At 42.3% G+C, this 18,411-nt stretch overlaps 1 protein-coding gene across 2 annotated transcripts in view; it reads right to left on the bottom strand.

Moving 5' to 3' along the window:
• Nucleotides 1-18,411, bottom strand: part of ric1 (RIC1 homolog, RAB6A GEF complex partner 1) — a 36,582-nt gene that overhangs the window by 2,843 nt on the left and 15,328 nt on the right. Inside the window, exons 3-26 of one of the 2 annotated variants that reach the window (XM_034123227.1) lie at nt 16,662-16,741; nt 15,787-15,894; nt 13,318-13,463; nt 12,960-13,096; nt 12,086-12,177; nt 11,219-11,307; nt 10,156-10,300; nt 9,956-10,004; nt 9,452-9,628; nt 9,150-9,362; nt 8,729-8,767; nt 8,124-8,234; nt 7,781-7,870; nt 7,515-7,675; nt 6,588-6,726; nt 6,379-6,495; nt 4,179-4,586; nt 3,209-3,520; nt 2,805-2,963; nt 2,154-2,293; nt 1,774-2,054; nt 1,069-1,281; nt 809-986; nt 539-727 (exon numbers count right to left, since the gene is read on the bottom strand). In XM_034123227.1, coding sequence (XP_033979118.1) covers nt 539-727; nt 809-986; nt 1,069-1,281; nt 1,774-2,054; nt 2,154-2,293; nt 2,805-2,963; nt 3,209-3,520; nt 4,179-4,586; nt 6,379-6,495; nt 6,588-6,726; nt 7,515-7,675; nt 7,781-7,870; nt 8,124-8,234; nt 8,729-8,767; nt 9,150-9,362; nt 9,452-9,628; nt 9,956-10,004; nt 10,156-10,300; nt 11,219-11,307; nt 12,086-12,177; nt 12,960-13,096; nt 13,318-13,463; nt 15,787-15,894; nt 16,662-16,741 — 3,773 coding nt within the window. The remainder of the gene's footprint in view (nt 1-538; nt 728-808; nt 987-1,068; nt 1,282-1,773; nt 2,055-2,153; nt 2,294-2,804; nt 2,964-3,208; nt 3,521-4,178; nt 4,587-6,378; nt 6,496-6,587; nt 6,727-7,514; nt 7,676-7,780; nt 7,871-8,123; nt 8,235-8,728; nt 8,768-9,149; nt 9,363-9,451; nt 9,629-9,955; nt 10,005-10,155; nt 10,301-11,218; nt 11,308-12,085; nt 12,178-12,959; nt 13,097-13,317; nt 13,464-15,786; nt 15,895-16,661; nt 16,742-18,411) is intronic. The other variant, XM_034123228.1, reaches the window with a different exon arrangement.

The raw sequence follows: 18,411 nt of genomic DNA, 5'->3' as shown, positions 1-18,411 counted from the left end.
CTCATGCCTTAAAACAGAAGCTTCAGATTGCTTATAAAAAGATTTGATATGCAAATAAGTGATTGGGCTTTTAACTAAGATTAGTTTGAAAATGTTTCCAACTTTAATTTATTTAATTTATTTGAAGAATGGGCACAAATGAATACTGTGATATGTATTTATGAATGAATTTGGCCTCATTTTGTTTTATACACGCCACTGTCATTGTTAAGACAAGAAAACGATATACAAGTCTCACAACAGGGAAATGTGCACTGTTCTGGTTGTATCTATTTTTTTTAATGTTTTAAGATTTCCTATACATTGCATTGTTGGATGTTTGACTTTGGTCAACCTCTGTTGTTTTAAAATGTGCTCTCTAAAGAAACTAAGCTTGAATCTCACATCACAAACATCCAGAGGGTTCAAATGCTTATTTCATGTTTGTGTTCACAGCTGCCTTAACCAATGCTGTAGAGTTCATCACATAATGGCTACTAATCACTTATATTCTGATTCCAAAAATACCTATTTCATTACACTTCAAAGTTACACCCACCAGTTAGTGGACACCCACGAGTCGACAGCCAATAGGCCGTTCCGGATGCTCTGCACAGTTTCCTGGGGGACCTCGGGGCTGTCCAGGAAGCAGATCACCTGCTTTATGACGTTGGCGTCCCGCAGGATCAAACCAATCACCACACACCACTCCAGACAGCCCGCCTCCATGAACACATGAAGGAGATACCTGAAGGGAAAGAGAGGCACCGCTGTCAAATACAGGCTTATGATTGGATCAATACAGAGTTAGGGATGTTTAGGGTCTCACCTGAGCTGCACCTGTGACTTGTGCGGGCCTTTGTTAGCCAGCTCCATGGAGATGTGCTCCAACTCGGCCTGACTGAGACTCAAAGTGGACGAGTTCTCATCAACCATCATCCAATCACCATCCACCACCGAGCTGGTCTCCGTCAGGTCTGTGGCCGAGCCCACGCTGTACTCCTCCACTAGAGGGGAGAGAAAGAGAAGGATTAAGAGAGGAAATAGGGATTCATTGAAATACATCTCCTGTTAGTAACTGCGTTTTACCTTTGTTGGTGAGCAGAGACAGGAAGGCGTCGTGTGTCTGTGGGGAGTGTTGGTTGGAGTGGGCGGAGGAGGCCGTGTCCATGTCCTTGGCTCTGTCCTCCAGCCTGTCCAGCCAGCTGTGGCTGGTGTTGTCCGCCTGAAGGGGCCCCGTGTCCATGTCGCTGTTCAGCAGACTGTCAGCCGACTGAGACTTCAACAGCCGAGTGCTCAGCGCTTAGGAAACAACAAAAACACAACATGAAATATTAGGATAGAGCTGAGAGTATTGCTAACTGGGGAAGCAGAGGGCCAACTTTGGTTCATGTTAAAGGTCACCTATCATGCTAAATCCACCTTTTCATGTCTTTTATACATAAACATGTGTCCCCTCTGTGTAAAGACCTTCTCTCAAAATCCTGTCTGAAAATGAGCTGATCAGATTTTGGCCACTTTATGATGTCATAATGTTTTTGTGGGTTGTGTAACTATTAGCCAATAACCAACCAAGGTAAGGTTGAAACAGGGCTGAAACAGAGGGGATTATGGGATGCTACAATGATCCGTTTGGTATTTTGACCCAACACTTCAGAGACATGTTTTATATATAACCGATAACTATAATATATTGATGAAAAAGAGTATAATAGGCGACCTTTAATAAAACCTAAAAACTGTCTGAAGTTTCCCCAGACAGCTCCTGTGTTTCCTGGATCGTGTCTCGCTCACCTGGGCGACAGCGTCCGTTCTTCAGAGGCGAGCTGATGCTTCCCACGGGGATAACAGGGAAGGGCCAGAGGAAGTCTTTATGGAGTCGCTTCAACGCAGACACGAAGTCCTCGACCCGGGCCACGCGGTTCCGTTCCCGACACAACCAGCCGATGAGTTCGAAGCCCAGCTGTGCGGAGAAGCATCCCAGGTCTCGGAGGCGGACCTGCTCCAGGAGGTGGCGGGCGTGACGCCACAGCATCAGGTCGATGTACATGTTCTCCGCACAGTCCACCTCCCGACTGACAGGAAGAACACAGGAAGAAGGAGAGGAAGAATTTAGATGTTGCTGTGAGGATATTTTGAACAAAACATACCCTGTGTCAATAGTGTGTCCATACCCTTTAACAGAGGGTCCCGAGGGCATACTGAAGGTCTTCTGCAGGTTGAACTTCCCCGTAGCGATGGCGTCCGCTGACTGCGACAAACTGATGCTGCGATTTCTGAAGAACTCAAAACCGCCACTTGAGCTGCTGGGTTCCTAAACACAGAGACGCACAGTTCAACTTTCATGTTACGGTAAAATGTGTATGGGGGAAAAGAATAATGTGGTCTCAGACTTGCTAAATCAAGGACAGATTACTACCAACTAAATTGATGCTTGTTCTGCCCTTCTGTGAGTTGCCTCTTTATGTTGAATTGTTATAAAATGTCATTTACTCACTTTGATTGTCTGCTTTTTGAATAGTTGTTACTATTTAAACATCAGGAATGAATACATTGGTACTTGTTTTAAAGCAGGAATTTACATGGCAAATGGATAGGAATTAAATGACTTATTTTATACCATATTATTCCACTTTTTTCAGGTTTTGTGGATTAGGGAAAACAATAAGGTGGCATTTTCAATGTTGATGAATAAAAACACAATTGAGATAAAAAAATGTTGGACAGATTCCAACAGATTGCTGACTGATTTCTATAGAGCTAGTCAAAGAAAAGTGTCAAACAAAGGAAATAAATGTTTGTAGAGATTATTTAAAGTTCTCTACCTGAGTGGTGGGTGTTGGGGGAGGAGTATCCATCTCCCCAGATCCGATGGCTTTGAGGAATCGGATCATGTGCCGGCAGAGGTCCCACTTGCCCTGCTCGAGTGCCGTGTTGAAGAGTAAAGTGGCGTGTTGTCTGCTCACTGCTGGAACCTCCATGTTCTTCACAGAGAGAGAGAAGGAGCAGAAATGGAGAAAGATGGAGACTGTGAGCTTTTTTTGATAGCATGACACCCTGAACAGTTTTAGGTCAGGTATCAAAATGAATTAATTTGTGGTCACACTAGAAATGAGACTTTTTTTTATAGTTATTAATAGGCTAAATAGGCAAAAGATGTCTGATAATCTCTGCATTATGCTCTGAACAGCTAACTGATAATGAACATGCAGTGTCATCGTGTCTCTACCTGCAGTATAATCAGATAGGAGGCTGCTGTGTCCAGGTCTTGGGCCATGAGACACTCCTCAAACAGATCTTTGGGATTTCCCACGGCGGCAAACAGGTAGTTCCACAGGGCGTACTCCGTCTTCCTGGCACAGTGGACGATGGTCTGGAGGAAGAGGGGGAACTCGGTGATGAACTTGGCCACGGTGGGCAGCAGAGGGTCGGGGATGGGCTCCCGCGACGTGGCCTCTTCCTCCAGCACCACGTGCACCATCAGCTCCATGACGTGGGGGAAGTAGGGCAGGGAGGCACAGGACTGAGCCAGCATCAAAGCCTGTGGTAGAGAGGACGTTAAGTCATGGAATAAAAACACTTCCAAATAAGTGGCTCAGGGATGTTAGGTCTTTCCTAAAACTGGAAAAGATGAAATCATCTCTGAGAGGCGATTCGAAGTGGCAGCCCTTCTCAACCTTCTTCAAATGTCGTCCATTTTTGTCTAACGGAGACACCGTCCCTCATCTGTTCTTTTGTTCTTGAATTTTGTTTCTTTTTGTTAATTGTTACTGTTTCCTTTTATTTGTATTCTTTTTTTGTCTGTCAGTTTGCTCATTACTCTCTCCCTTTTTGGTTTACTGGTTTGTTTTGGTTATGAATGCGTGTTTGAATTTTGTATGACTTCAAGAGAAGAACAAACAGGGAACAAATTCAAAAGCATGGCTCTTCAGTCGATGTACAATAGAAGTTAAGACTACGACGATCACTGGTTGTTTTTATTCTGTAACTGTGGTTCCCATTGATGTACCATATGGCTTTTCTATGAAAAAAAATCAAATTGTTTTAAAGTAATGGAAAAGAGTGTATGTACTTTGTAGGAGTGCAAACAAGCAAAGCCTCATCATGTAATGGAACTGTTTTATTACCCCTTACACAGACCACAGAATGCGTAAGTACACTCATGTTGATTTTTCCCTAAGCATGGCGGCTCCTCGTACCTGTTCACCCAGGTTGCGCACCAGCAGCTGCCTCAGGATGTGGTGGAGGTAGATCTGGGAGGTCCTCTCCACGGTGCAGTAGGGGAACAGCGCCTCCAGCGGCTCAGAGGGTCCCTGCAGCCCGTCGTAGAGCACCGTCTCGTTGGAGGCCCCCAGCACCAGGGCGTCCTCGAACAGCACGGCCAGAGGGTAGATGTTGATGTGGAAGGGCAGCATGATGCGTCTGGAGAGGAAGGAGTGGGGCTTGCGGTGGTCTCGGGGAAACAGAGGCAGCCACACCTTCATGCCCGCCTCGCCGCAGGACAACCACAGGGCCTCCAGCAGGTGGCGCTTCTTCCTGTTGGAGCGACAGGTGGTCCACACGTTCTCCACACACTGGGCCAGCACCACAGGAGGACAAAATTGTAGCTAGGGGAGAAGGAAAGGGATTTATAATATATATATATATAACACAACCTAGACTTAATATGCTGCTCCTGGGGACAACAAATCTAACCTAAACTTGTATAACACCCTTTTGTGGGTGCAGGTTGTGTTATGTTTCTATTGACAAGATGTGTGAAGTTGCTTAAGGTTTTAAGACCACTGACGTTAAAGATTATAACTAACCCCCAACAGTGTCTTTTATAGGACAAACCTCTGGTTACTGTTCACCATCACTGGCACTTTAGTATGCTTGAACAATATTTAACATAAGCCAGTGACACCAAAGGCTACAGATCTGATAGAAATAGCCCCGTAAGAAAAAGTAATCAGGGCCAGCATCAACATCCCCTGCCATCAACTACTGAACGTTGAATGCATCTGTGATATAAGCTAGCACAGGAAACGAATATGAACACCAGTGATTTGTAAGCAACATTTCCCCAGTCAGTTAGGAGGCTTGCAAATGGGATAAATCAATTATGTAAAACTCAAACAAGCTGTCTCAATATTGGTTCATTGTTCCCCATGCATGTTTTTGTAGCATTTCAAAGGAAGAAACAACTTACAAAGGTCACCCATTATGCAAGATCCACTTTTTCATGTATTTTATACATAAACATGTGTCCCCTCTGTGTAAAGAGATTCTGAAAGTTTCAGGAAAAAAGACCCCCTCTCTTTTTGTCCTGATCCATTTATATAAAATCCTGTCTGAAAATGAGCTGATCAGATTTTGGCCACTTTGTGATGTCATAATATTGTTTTGGCTTGTGTAACCATTAGCCAATCACCAACCAAGGTAACACCGCCCACCTTATCACCTGAATCTCCTCCTAGAGCAACATTTTTTTTTATTAGACCAAATATCTCTCAGAGGGGCTCCTTATTTTCATCTAAAGTAACAGACAGAGAATCAGCACTTTTGAAACAGGGGGGATTATGGGATGCTACAATGCATGATCTGTTTGGTATTTCGATCCAAACACTTCAGAGTAGGCCCGTCACGATAATTCATTTTGTTGGACGATACATTTTCCCGGAAATTATTGCGATAAACGATAATATTGTCGGCACCGTTGTAAGACCATTTTAGACCACTGACATAATGATAATATATAATAATAATTCAAGAACATCCTTTTTTATTGAACATTCAACATTGCAAATGAAATGTGAAATAATATTTAAATATATAAATGATATATAATAAATAAAACAAATAAATTAAATTATAAAAAAATTATTAAATAAATCACACAACCAAAACAATAAATTAAATAGACTCAGGCTTGAAAACAGAGCTCTCTTGTGGCCAAAACACACAATTGCATTTGTGAAAATGCAGTAGTAAATTATTATTATTTTTAAATAAAGTAAGTCGGCATGGTGGGGGCACAGCGCGCCTGGCCGGTAGAGTGGCCCGCAGCCACAGCGCGCCTGGCCGGTAGAGTGGCCCGCAGCCACAGCGCGCCTGGCCGGTAGAGTGGCCCGCAGCCACAGCGCGCCTGGCCGGTAGAGTGGCCCGCAGCCACAGCGCATCTGGCTAAAATGCTGGTCACATCATTATGTAAACAGCAATTTATCGAGGTCAGAAAAGTTATCGAGTTCATTTTTATTTATCGTACAATAAGTCAATTAATTGCTTATCGCAACAGGCCTACTTCAGAGACATGTTTTGGATATAACTGAGAAATATGATATATTGATGAAAAAGACTATAATAGGGGACCTTTAAAGTAAAACTGGAGACAATGCATTGGTTATTGTTTGGACTCACCAGCTTCTTGGAGTTGGCAGACGTCTCCTTCTCCCGTACCTGCGGCCCTGAGCGGTCCCTCTGCAGCATGATCAGCTGGCCAGCCAGATTCAACATGATGCTCTCTGCCATGCAGGCCTGAGATGGACACACACACACATATGTTAAACATGAAGGTACTTGCACCTTTAGAGGCAGTATAGGTCAGAATGTGTCTGTTACTGTGTTACCTGCTGCGGGGCTTTCAATGTGATGCCGGTCTCTGTGCGCACAGAGGTGAGTGTGACGGAGACCACCAGGGCGGGGTGAGGGATGTAGCGAGACATCGACACCTCCTGCAACAACTCCACACTGGCTGTCGGGTGTGGACTGAAACAGGAAATAAAGGCGAACATTATTAAAAGGCAGAATCATATCTTCCAGGTAAACCACTAAAGCGCCAACAAATCCTAACGCAAAGAAATGCAGGGCTTTCCGTATCCGAGGGAACAGCATTCGACTGCCAAACAGAATCTCATTTTCATTAAACGTCAATGCAGTCAATGCAGTCAATGTTGGCAGAGAACTTGATGTTGCTCACTTTAATGTTTTATTCACGAAGGTTCCCTGATTTAATGAATTGCTTGTATCTGACTTGAAATAAATGTCACCAAAAATAAGGAAGTAAGCAGGAATCCTTACAGATTTGGCAACATGTAAAGGTTATGAAGACCGCCAAACACTTCATTAAAAACAATGTATAATCTCAACAGACATAATGCTGAGGAACACTTCTGTCGTGTCGAGTCAATAGCTTTTACTAAATGCTTCTTTTCCCAAGGGAAAATGTGGCAGAGTAACATATTACCTAACAATATGATGACTACTGGTGCTGAATTTCCCCTCAGGGATTATTAAAAGTTGATCTTACTCTTGATCTTAATCTTCAAAGGAAATCTAGTTTATTTAGAAGATTTTGGCCAATTCTTACATTGAAAGGGCCAACACATAGAATATAGTGGGAGAAGGTTTATAAGGATACAAATGACTGAGATTTGCCCGGGAAAATATAATTTATAGTATATTTAATTAACATAGGGTTTTTCTAGCCAGAGTCAGACATGCAACAGTGGGAGCTATGCTAGTTCTGAATGTAAGACTGAAGGTGTGATGTGTACCTGTCGTTCCTCCGCTCCAGGCTGTAGAGGCAGATGGTGCAGTCGGCTCTGAACAGGATGACCATGTCTCTGAAGACGTTCAGCAGCAGAGTGTCTGACTGCAGTTTAGTGACGGATGCAAAGGCGTTGTCCAGGTTTGCTGAGCGCTGATAGAGCCTCAACTAGAATCAACAGAAGGAAACGTCAGAACCTGACTTACACAACTGGAATCTAGATAAACAGAAAGGGGAATTTAAGAGGAAATAAAGGTGGTGCTTCAGTCTCACCTGCTCTTGCTGGTCTGTATAATTGTAACAGGCCACCACCACAAAGTCCTTCCACCAAGCCAGCCCTCCTGTCACCGTCATGTTCTGCTCCTACACACACACATGCAAACACACGTTTTTTTTATTTGAGCATGAAACACAACTGGCAATATTTTCACACTTAACAAACCTAAGATTCCCAACAAGACGCTTAAATTATGTTTTGAAAGCTAGATCATAATACAGAAGATAACGACCATCATGTTTAATCTGGACAACATCTAAAAAATAGAGAATATTTTAAATAAATCTAGAAAAGATGTCATTTAACATGTTATTTATCTTGGTCTATAATGTCACATACCTGAGTGATGTTTCCAAACAGCTTCCATTTCCTGGTGAATAAGGAGTAGTGTGCAAAGCCCCGCCTCCCTGCTACAGCCATGCACTGGCCTACTGTGTCTATGGCTGCAAACTGCACACACACATACACACAAGTCAATAAGGCAAACAATAAAATGTAATGTATTGACAGAGCATACTCACATACATACATACTTCGCATACTCACATACTCACTAACACAATAAACAAAAACAGTTTTAATCGCATTAGCTACTGATATAGTAGCTCAGTCAGGTTTGTTTGTAAAGCCATCTATCATACACAATGTGCTTTATAGGCTTTTCTAATTCAGCTTATATACACAACCTTGTGAAGGCAGTATGATTAGTGTACTTTGTAAACAATACTGCTTTGTGGACACAGGACTATAGCAGCTTCTGAGTTTGAGCACACATGGGAGAAATGATGACTGTGACTAAGGTTAGAGGAACCAGATGCCTATGAACCGGATCATTTCAAAGATTATTTAATATATGTTTTGAATGACTCACAACTTTCCTGACATGCGACCTATTGAAGCAGGAAGCAGGACACAAACACAAACACAAACATTTGGATACTTACCCTTATAGGCCAGTTGCTCTCTAGGTATGTGCTGTGAATCTGGAGGAAGACAAAAATGATGAATAAAAGATAAGAAACTATACATTTTACGCATTAAATAAAACACACAGATTATTGAATAAATAACTACCAAGCAGATGCAGTTGCTCTCAGTGCATGATGGTTTTCATTTGTTGCAGCTTGAGCTCTAAATCATACTGAAATATGCAGACAACTAGATCAATCATTTTAAAGTCTAGCTATAATGCCAGATATTAGATGATTTCTGCTTTTCATAAGAGACTGTTTGTAGCGTTCACTTGTAGATTTACATTTACTTGGCCTGAGGCTGCAGTCAAATATAATATATGTCCCAATAAATATTTCAAAAACTCTGACTGTGTTACATAAATCTCCCAAAACCAGGTGTGATGATCCTTACCTGGACCACGTGCCAGTGCTTGTGTCCCAGTAAAGTGCTGAGTCCCTGAGAGAGAGAGGAGTCGGGGTTGGGGGGGTGGTGCAGCGGGCTGCCGTCGTGCGGGTGTACGTGTGTGTGTGGGTGTGTGTCAGAGGGATTGTTGACCTGCGACGGGTCACCACAGGTCAGGTAGAGGCGGTCTTCCCCGTGCAGCAACACCTGCTCCTGGTTACTCTATACGGCCGAGGGGAACACATAGATAATTAGTATTTGAAGTGTGCGTATGCGTGTACAAAAAAACTGACGATGTATCTTTTTCTCACCGTGCACGGGTTGACTGTGAGGGCACTTTTGATGAAGTGGAACTGCAGTATGCCAGCCTGCAGGGTGGGGTGAGGAGGGGTCTCCATGTCCTCCACCTCCTCCTGCTCCTCCTGCTTCTTCTTCTTCTCCTGCTTGATAGGGATCACCCAAAGGTGGTAGCCCTCCGCTCCCCAGCTCTGGAGGGGGAAGAGTGCAAGTCATTATGCAAAATGATAACAAAAAACATTAACATGTCAAAGGTAAATTATATATGAGTAGAGAAAGTATTTAAATACATCCAATAAAACATTTAATAAAGAAAAAGCAGGATGAAGTGGATAGTATCTAGAAACATGACACCTGCACTCATACGACTCGTTTGTAGCCATTGTTTATATCATTTTAAACATTTTATTGATTTATGTAACTTCAACTCTCTTATTATATTTCTTAACATATTAACCGTTTTAAATTCCTTTAAATGGTAAAAATGTGGGTGAGACGGTATTAAATAATCCACTTGCCATAGAGCTGATTTTAATTGGTTCCTTCTTGGTACCATCAGAACGATACCTGAGGAGAGGGCACATTCAAAAAATGTTTGAATGGAATTTGCATTTCATGAAGTTTGCATTAGTCCTTTTCTCTGTGTGTGTGTGTGTGTGTGTGTGTGTGTGTGTGTGTGTGTGTGTGTGTGTGTGTGTGTGTGTGTGTGTCCACCTACGCAAAGTCCTCGCCCAGAGTGCAGATGAGGTGAGCTCCGAAGACACTCCACAGCGATAGGCCGCCACACTCCCATGTAACCATGGTAACACTGTAGTCAGGTGACCAGCAGATCAGCTTGACTGCACCCGTCTTGTTATAAATGTCTGAACAGGGAAAGAACACATAAAAGTAAAAAAGCTTTAGTTATAGTTTTACATTTTAAATGGAGTAATGCTTTTACAAAGGGGCAATTGATTTATTGATGTATTCTCTCACATTTCACACTGAATCACGTTATATTGTGATTTATTATTTATGTATTACTTTATTATTATTATTATTAACAGGCTAAGCTGGCAGAGCTTGTTAAAGAATCTTTTCTCACACACACATTCCAGTTAGTTTTTGTCCCAGAGGTAACACTTCTGAATGAGTTTGATATTACAGAATGATATAGTTCTAGTTTAAAACTCTGGCAGTAGTTGATTAGTGTTTTGTTTATGTACCTTCCTTCTGTATGCTCGCAAAAAAATCTCCACATGTATCAAGACTTACTAGAGAATGACTTTCTGAATAGAAGACAATGTGATGCACAAGCGCAGCGAGAAGAAGTGACAGAACTTATTATAGGTCTAATGGTGCTGCCTCAGTTCCACAAATGGGTGACGTCTTCAGAGGGCCCATTTTCAGATACAATAACATTTCATACCGGCCAATCACTGCCTAGCAGGCAATAGAAAATATTTACACTATTCCTTAATTAGATTTAAGACATTTTAATACCTTCTCATGCCATTTTCTTGAGGAAACTTAATTTAATATGGTATTTAAGACCAGCGAGTAATGGATAAATGAATTCGGTTCATTGTTAGAATGGTGTTGGCCCTATGAAGGCTGTTCCACCACTAGGGGGAGCCATGGCTTTAGATCCTATTACAGGACTAAAACAGATGTGACCTGAGGGGAATAACAGGCCTGTGAACCCAAGACAAAGGAAACTGAAGGAATGCAAATGATCTGTGACCAGAGAGGAGAGGGACAACCAGACAGTGAGAAGGAAAGAGAGAGATGTGTTGTGATACCTGGGTAGTGTTTGGGGGTGAGCTCCAGTTTGTGTGAGAGCTGCATTGATCCTGTCGCGGTGTCTATCATGTACACCAGCACTGAGCCGCTGTGATGGAAACAAACACACTTTATCAGTCATAACAAGTTGCTTCAGGGAGTAAAAGCTGTGCAGTAATACAACATGAACAAACAGCTACAGGTCAGTAGGCTGCTTCACTGTCAGTGACCTGGGGCTGTAATTTAGAGCTGCACCTCCAAGCTACACCTCTCGTTGACTGCACACACACACACACAAGCATGTACCTCTAACTCAAAAACACGATCAAGGTCATTATTTGAGTTGTGTGTGTGCAAATTCTTAATCATAGAGGCTTTAATCTAGTTTCTTCAATTGCTGCTAACTGACATGTTACCTCCTGCTCATTCATAGGTGAAAATCACATCAGAGTAATAAGCACTTTGATCTAAAAGGGCGTTTTCAAAGGTGCAAAATCCCAAATTGCTCTAAAGACTGAAAATATTTTCCTCTTCTACAGCATGACTGATCTTATCCTCTACTTTATCTCCTTGTTAGGGCAAATATGACAAAGAAAAAGACTACTGCATGTGCGTCAATGAGGTACAAAACCCAGACAACTTTCAGACTGAGATTGAGAAGTAGAGGAGGGAGAAATGAGGAATTCCTGCCAACCTGACAGATTGCACAATCCATTAGGAGTGTCTAACAAGCACACACTAGGTAAGCCTCTGCAAACACAAACGGACAGATTCTCACACTGGACACACACCACAAGGACAACAATGTACCTCTGTAACACAAGGGTGCAAACAGACAGATACAGGATTTCACTTTTTTGGAAATATTCAGACAGAGAGACACGTACCTGGCACAGCCAAAGGCCATCAGTCTGTACTTGTTGTTGACAGCCACGCAGGTACCGTCAGTCACATCTGCTGCCCAGACGCCCTGCAGCTGCTGGACACACACACACACGCCAAACATGTTTGAATAACAAATGTGTGTGTGAAGTCGGTCGCAGGTCAGCAAAATGTGTTTAAACGGCTTCATTCTTTACATGTATCTCACGGATGTACTGAGAAGTCTAAATGAGACTCTACAACAGAGATTAAAAACACAACAGACTGCTTGGTCATGATTTTAGTCAAACACTGGACTCATCTTGAAGAAGCAGTAAATAACACCCACTTTCCAATTTCAAGATAATGTAATCGCCTTTTAAATGCTGCCAAGATAAAGTAATAGCCGCGAGGCCTGGAATGAATCATCGTATCATGATATTAATTAAAGAAATTGAGCTGCCACTGCCAGCGCTATTTATGAAACCAAAAAAACTTGTTGACCAGAACATGTTGCATCATTGCTACAGATGATCGTCTCTGTGTCGCTTCTCAAAAGCTCTCTTATCTTACACTTTGCCTCTACTGTATGTATGTAATAATGATAATTTGATATGTTCCTTAAATGATGCCCACACACGAATATCACATAATATGGCTGTTTATAAATGCCACTCAAAAGTGGGACAAAAGCCTGGTTAACATTTCATTTCCTGATAGTTTGGTGTCAGTTCCCCTGTCATGGGGTCAGTTGATGTCACAGACGTCTTAAAAAGAGGAATCGGAGACTTTCTTCAGCCTTTAAATGACTAACTATTATATTGTTCATAATCTATGTGTGGATGTTGTGTTTGCCCTTCAGTAAACTGTGTGCTCGTTTTAATCTGCGAGTATTCTTACATCTGCGGTGATGGTGTTGGTGAGCGGCGTGATGAAGCCCAGGCGTCCGTCACTCAGCACCACAGCGAAGCCGTCCAGCGTCACACAATACTCCATACAACGGATATGCACTCCCTCCAGGTCAGGAGAGGGACCACCTTAACACACATACAGGGGTTGAAGTATTATACGATACAAATGGATTGAAACAGGACCTGAAGTAGCCAAAACATGTCTGTGTATATTCAAAAAGTCCACTTTGTATTGAGATTTGATGGATTAGCATTAGAAATCAGGACATTTTGGACATTCACTGTCAACTAGAATAATGTGTGCTCTCTTTGCTTATGTTCAGCTATGTGTTTGGGTCTCCTCTAACCTCGAGCAGACTGCAGGTCTAGTGAGAAGGGGATTGTAGTGAGGCAGATGGCTTTGCGTCCGTTGCTGCCGAGCCCATCCCAGTGCAGCACATGCAGGTATCCGTCTGCAGTGCACACCAGCAAGTCCTCCTGGAGGGACTGCAGACTGGTGGGAGGAGGAAGAAGAAGAAGAAACACAGAAATGAGCATTGAGGTTCAAAAGCTAAGACAGAAAGTGTGGAGGAGGAAGTGAAAGAAAACAGGCAGGGGTGGTAGGTAGGAAGTGGGCATGAGATGATAAACAGCAGTGTTAGAAAACAGAGAAGTAGTCATCATCCAGCTGAGTGGAGCCTGAAACGTTCACTGGCCAGCTGTGATGAGGCCACACAGCTGCCCGTGCCAACTCTCACTGTCCTCTATATACACAAGGGAACAAACAAACAGTGTGCTTGTGAGTAAAGACCTTCATTCTGTTCCCACATCCATAACAGGTCGAAGATTGAAGATGGCACAATGGGACAACCAAGAGGAGAAAAGCAAGCAAAAAAAGAAATACAATTGAGAATGTCAAGCACAGTTGGCTTTAACTGTGGAGGAAGCAACAACTTGTACTGTAGTTTAACAGCAGGAGATGCCCACTCGTCAAGCTGTGCCTTTGAAATGCCGACAGGAGTTCTCTCATTCACTTGACTGCTCTGTAATCTCTGTCAAGTGCACACAGTGGAGATGTGACAGATGAACACAAGGCATTGAAAGACGCAGGCGGTATAACCACAAAGACAAACACAAATAGTGACAAAAGAGCAGAGCCGTTCAAGTCACTCGACAAACAAAGACGTCAAGTTGGAGGATGTGGGGATGACGAGAGTAAAGGTGAAAAACTCAAAAAAGGAAGAAAGAAGCACAAAAAGGAGACTTAACAACCACAAAGGAGAAGACAAGAAGGAAGGAGACACTAGATCTTATCTGAGATGAGGGACAATCGCACCACAAAGATAAAGTGTGGACTGGTAGCTGGAGAGGTGCCAGTTCCCCTCCTGGGAACTGCAGAGGAGTCCTTGAGCAAGGGATTGAACCAAAACAACTCCTTGGCACAGGAAAACCTGGCAGCCTCTTACTCTGGCACCTCTCCATAAAACTGCATGGGATGTGCATATCTGTATTCCTATGCATGTGTGTATATCTACTGTGTGTATTTAGGAACAGAGTGAAAAACAATATATGCCCTCTGGGATTAATAAGGGGCCATCTTCTAAATCTTCTCATGGTCATTTTCTTCTCACTGACCATACATTTAACATTGGCTTAGATGAAAATGAAAGGACTTACTCTGATAAATGTTTTTGAATGAATGCTGTGATCTCACATCTAGGGTGGTTTTAAAAAGATGGTTTATTTTTTTACAGCTGGCCGGTTTGTGCAGTGTGTCAAAATCGCTAAAGTCTTACAAATGGATCTGTTTTCATACAGGTAATGCTGATTATAAAAGTTAAAAAAAAAATCAGGTTGAGCCATCTAAAATGGTGACAAGCCATTTAACCAACGAAGTAACAAATTCATCCAAATAATATGTTATGTAGCTGACGAGACGAAATAGAAACGTCTCATTCTGAATATGTAATAAGCAGCTTAACAGGTAATCAATCTCACTTAAGTGTATTTCCTAAAATGCCTTGTTTATAAGCTGAATAAATACTGTCCAGAAAACGGATGAGGCTGATTTAAACCGGTTTACGCTCCAGGCAGCGCTTAATCCCATCCAGCCAACACTGAAATAAAGTTAGCTTCTGTCGTCCTTTCATCAATCATCACTAAACCCTTCCACCCACCTAATTTCATCCGTCCATCACGCCGCACACATCCATCTCTGCAGATTTGGGAATTTCTCTCTCTGCCTTTGACTGAAGGAGCTGAGCCTCAGACATCTCTCAATGCCAATGTTGACTTTCCATTAGAGGAAGAAGAGAATCTCCCCAGTTTTATTCTGAGCTAAATGCCCTTTCCATGCACAAAGAGAGAGTCACTTCTAACAGCTACAAGTATGGAGGACATTATTTAAATATCCCCTGGTGAGCTGCATAAGCAAACACAACATGACTGCAGTTTAAATCATAGTGTCAGTGAGTCACACACACTTTTAAATGTATAATAGATACTAAATGCAAGAGCTTATCAAAAAGAATGCTTTTTTTTAGTTTAATTTGTGTCGTTTTTAATTGAAGACAACTCTCCAGTTTGTAGTTTATGTCTTTAGAATATTTTTTGAAAGGATAGGAACCTTTCTGTACATAAAATTGTAAAGCAATGCACAGGGGGAGGGTTAAAAAACATCAAGACATAACCGTGATCATATCTTTTGGTGTGTCCTGTGTGATTTTGAATCTTAGCTGGGGTCTATGTGGGGAAGAGGCAGAGGGAAAGACACAACAGAGAACGAGAGAGGGAGATCAAAACAGAGAACGAGAGAAGGAGATAAGGTGTTATCATACCTGGTGATGGGGGCCTCCAGATCCACAGGCTTCTTCATCTCTAGAGACAAAGCAGGGGCACATTGTTCCTCCTTATAGCCCGGAGTCACCTTCACACGAGGACTCCCTCTGTGCAAACACACAATATAATACACTGAATCATTGGAATGATTTATGAGGAGAACTTGAAATCCCCGAGGGTGAACAGGAGCTGGAAAGGATCACAGAATACGTCCCGACTTGCCGACCACTGCTGGTATGCTGTCAAGGAATTTGAAAGACACACACACTCTGGCCACACAACACCACATACACAATAGACATGGACACTTGATACAAAGCACAGAAACGGAGGGATTAGTAAAGGAACAGAGAAAAGCTTGGGGGCACCTCAAGGCACATACTTTGGTCTACTTGAAAAGCCTTCCCAGAAGAGTGGACGCTGTTCTTGCTTTGTTTTCAGATCAGATGTTCACTTATCACCTATAGGTGTATATATTGGGCTGCTCATATACGTGGCCATATAGTGTATTTGTCAGATTTAGAACAAAAACAGTGATAGCTGAAGCTTTTCTCAAGCATATCACAGAGCAACCTGTTTATTACATCCAGTATCTGGTCAAGAGCTAAATGACAACCTTATGTAAGAGGATTTAGTAGAAAAGCCCTCCTTTATTCATGCTGGCATTGTTAACCAGTCACACTGACAGACAGCTGCCAGCTGAGGACACGAGTTGCAGCAAGCATATCGAAAAGGAGAAGCATTTGACTTAAGGGACAGATGATTTGTTGTTGGTGTATCCTCACTGCAAGATACAGCCTGGTACACTCTGCTCACTTTGCTAAAGCGTGTGTGTGTCATCGTGTGTGAGCGTTTGTGTGTGTGCTGCACTCACTTTGGATAGACAGGCTCATAGAGGTACTTGTCGTCCCCGCCACCCAGCACATCAAACAGGAGGATGTAGCCGTTGGCAGTCTGAAAAACAGAGAGAAGGGACTGCCATTAAAAAAAAACACATCAATATAATTCAGTCACTGTTTCATTATCAGACAGAGAAATGGAAAGAGAAGTGTCGGGTAAGTAGAATTTATATTTGTATTATTTGAATGTCCTCACATATGCAAAGTCACCCCTTGCCTTTTTATGCAGCAAGAGAATAATAATGAGCATACTGGAAGGAAGAAAAAGGGCCCAGCAGTAAACAAAAACATCATCCGTCACAGAGAAGGCAACAGAATCCATTACACTGTGCGTGCTTGTTAAAAAAAGGACCTTCTAATTATCTCAAGAAAACCGAATCCACCCCCATACGGTTTGATGTAGAGTCCATCTGAATCCTGAAGTCATGAACAGTATTTTATGTGTAATTCATGTTTTCCCCAATGAGCTATTAAGGGTTATATTCGCAATACACCTGCATAGTAAAGTAAATATTTGTATGCGCAGGGAATGATAGTTGACATTCTCCTGCATAGCAAACTCCTAAAAAGGCTGGGCTGTTACTGATAATGATGCAGATGAACAGATTTGTCAGTCATTTAAAAAAAAAATGGAAAAACACGCTCCAGGCTATGAACTGTGGAGAAGCTTACACTATAGCTTGCATCCATGATGTCAAACATATTAGGGGAGTTAAGCACAATACTTGTATGGGAGAACAATATTGCAGCAGTGCTTTTTCCACTACACACACACACACACGCAGACACAGTGATGTCAGGGAAACTGCTGAAACTGAGCCTGTAGTCTGCAGCATGACACGAAACCTGATCTTAACTGCACAGAACGTTTATGTGCACTGCTTTTGCAATGACGGGACATAAAAACACTTCAGTCCTCATACAGAGCTTCATAGAACCAGATTCTACTATTTATTACAGTATTTCTGTTTCACTATATTTCAAGGTTTTTCTTAGAGTTGGTGGCAGCACACTGAAGAAGTAACCCTTGCATTTTCTAGTGTGGTGACAGTGTTGTTCCTAGCAGGCCAACACATCACCATAGCAATAAGAAAACCCGAACCAGAGAGGGTAAACCCAGCAGCAACTTGAAGCTCAGCTGGAAAAGAGCAGCACCGGCTAGAAGGAAGAGGACGGAGCCAAACAGAGGTCTGCTAAACCCATCACCAGCCTTCCAGCTTCACAAAGCAAAACTGAGATAAAGGCAAAAATGGCTAAACAACACTTAAGCATGACATCTAGACTACTTCAGAAAGACAATGATGCTTAAAAAGTGTGTTTCTGTTGACAAAACAAAAAGAGGATAGCACATGTTTTTACCGTTTGACCCTTTAAACACTACACATCTCAATGTGAGAGGCAACATCCTGAATCTACTGGTTCAATATATCATTTTAATTGATCATAATGCTATCGGATAACATTAAAAACAACATCAATGTTAACAGGGATTGTAATCAATCCGATACAGATAACGGACCATGTAAAAGTTGTGGTGCAATATTCAAAACTTCATTTCCAATACAAAATTGTCGGCAAACATTACTGTGAGGATATTTGTTAGGACAGAGCTATAACACTGTAGCTTTCATCTACATGTGAAGTGACACTGTGTACAGAATTACTATCTCTCACAGACATTATTTACATAAATCACATAACACTGCTCACACTACACAGTTCCTC

Source organism: Trematomus bernacchii, unplaced genomic scaffold, assembly GCF_902827165.1.
Source record: "Trematomus bernacchii unplaced genomic scaffold, fTreBer1.1, whole genome shotgun sequence".
Classification (NCBI taxonomy): Eukaryota; Metazoa; Chordata; class Actinopteri; order Perciformes; family Nototheniidae; genus Trematomus; species Trematomus bernacchii.
The sequence above is the reverse complement of the archived record's forward strand: the minus strand, read 5'-3'. Positions and strand labels throughout refer to the sequence as shown.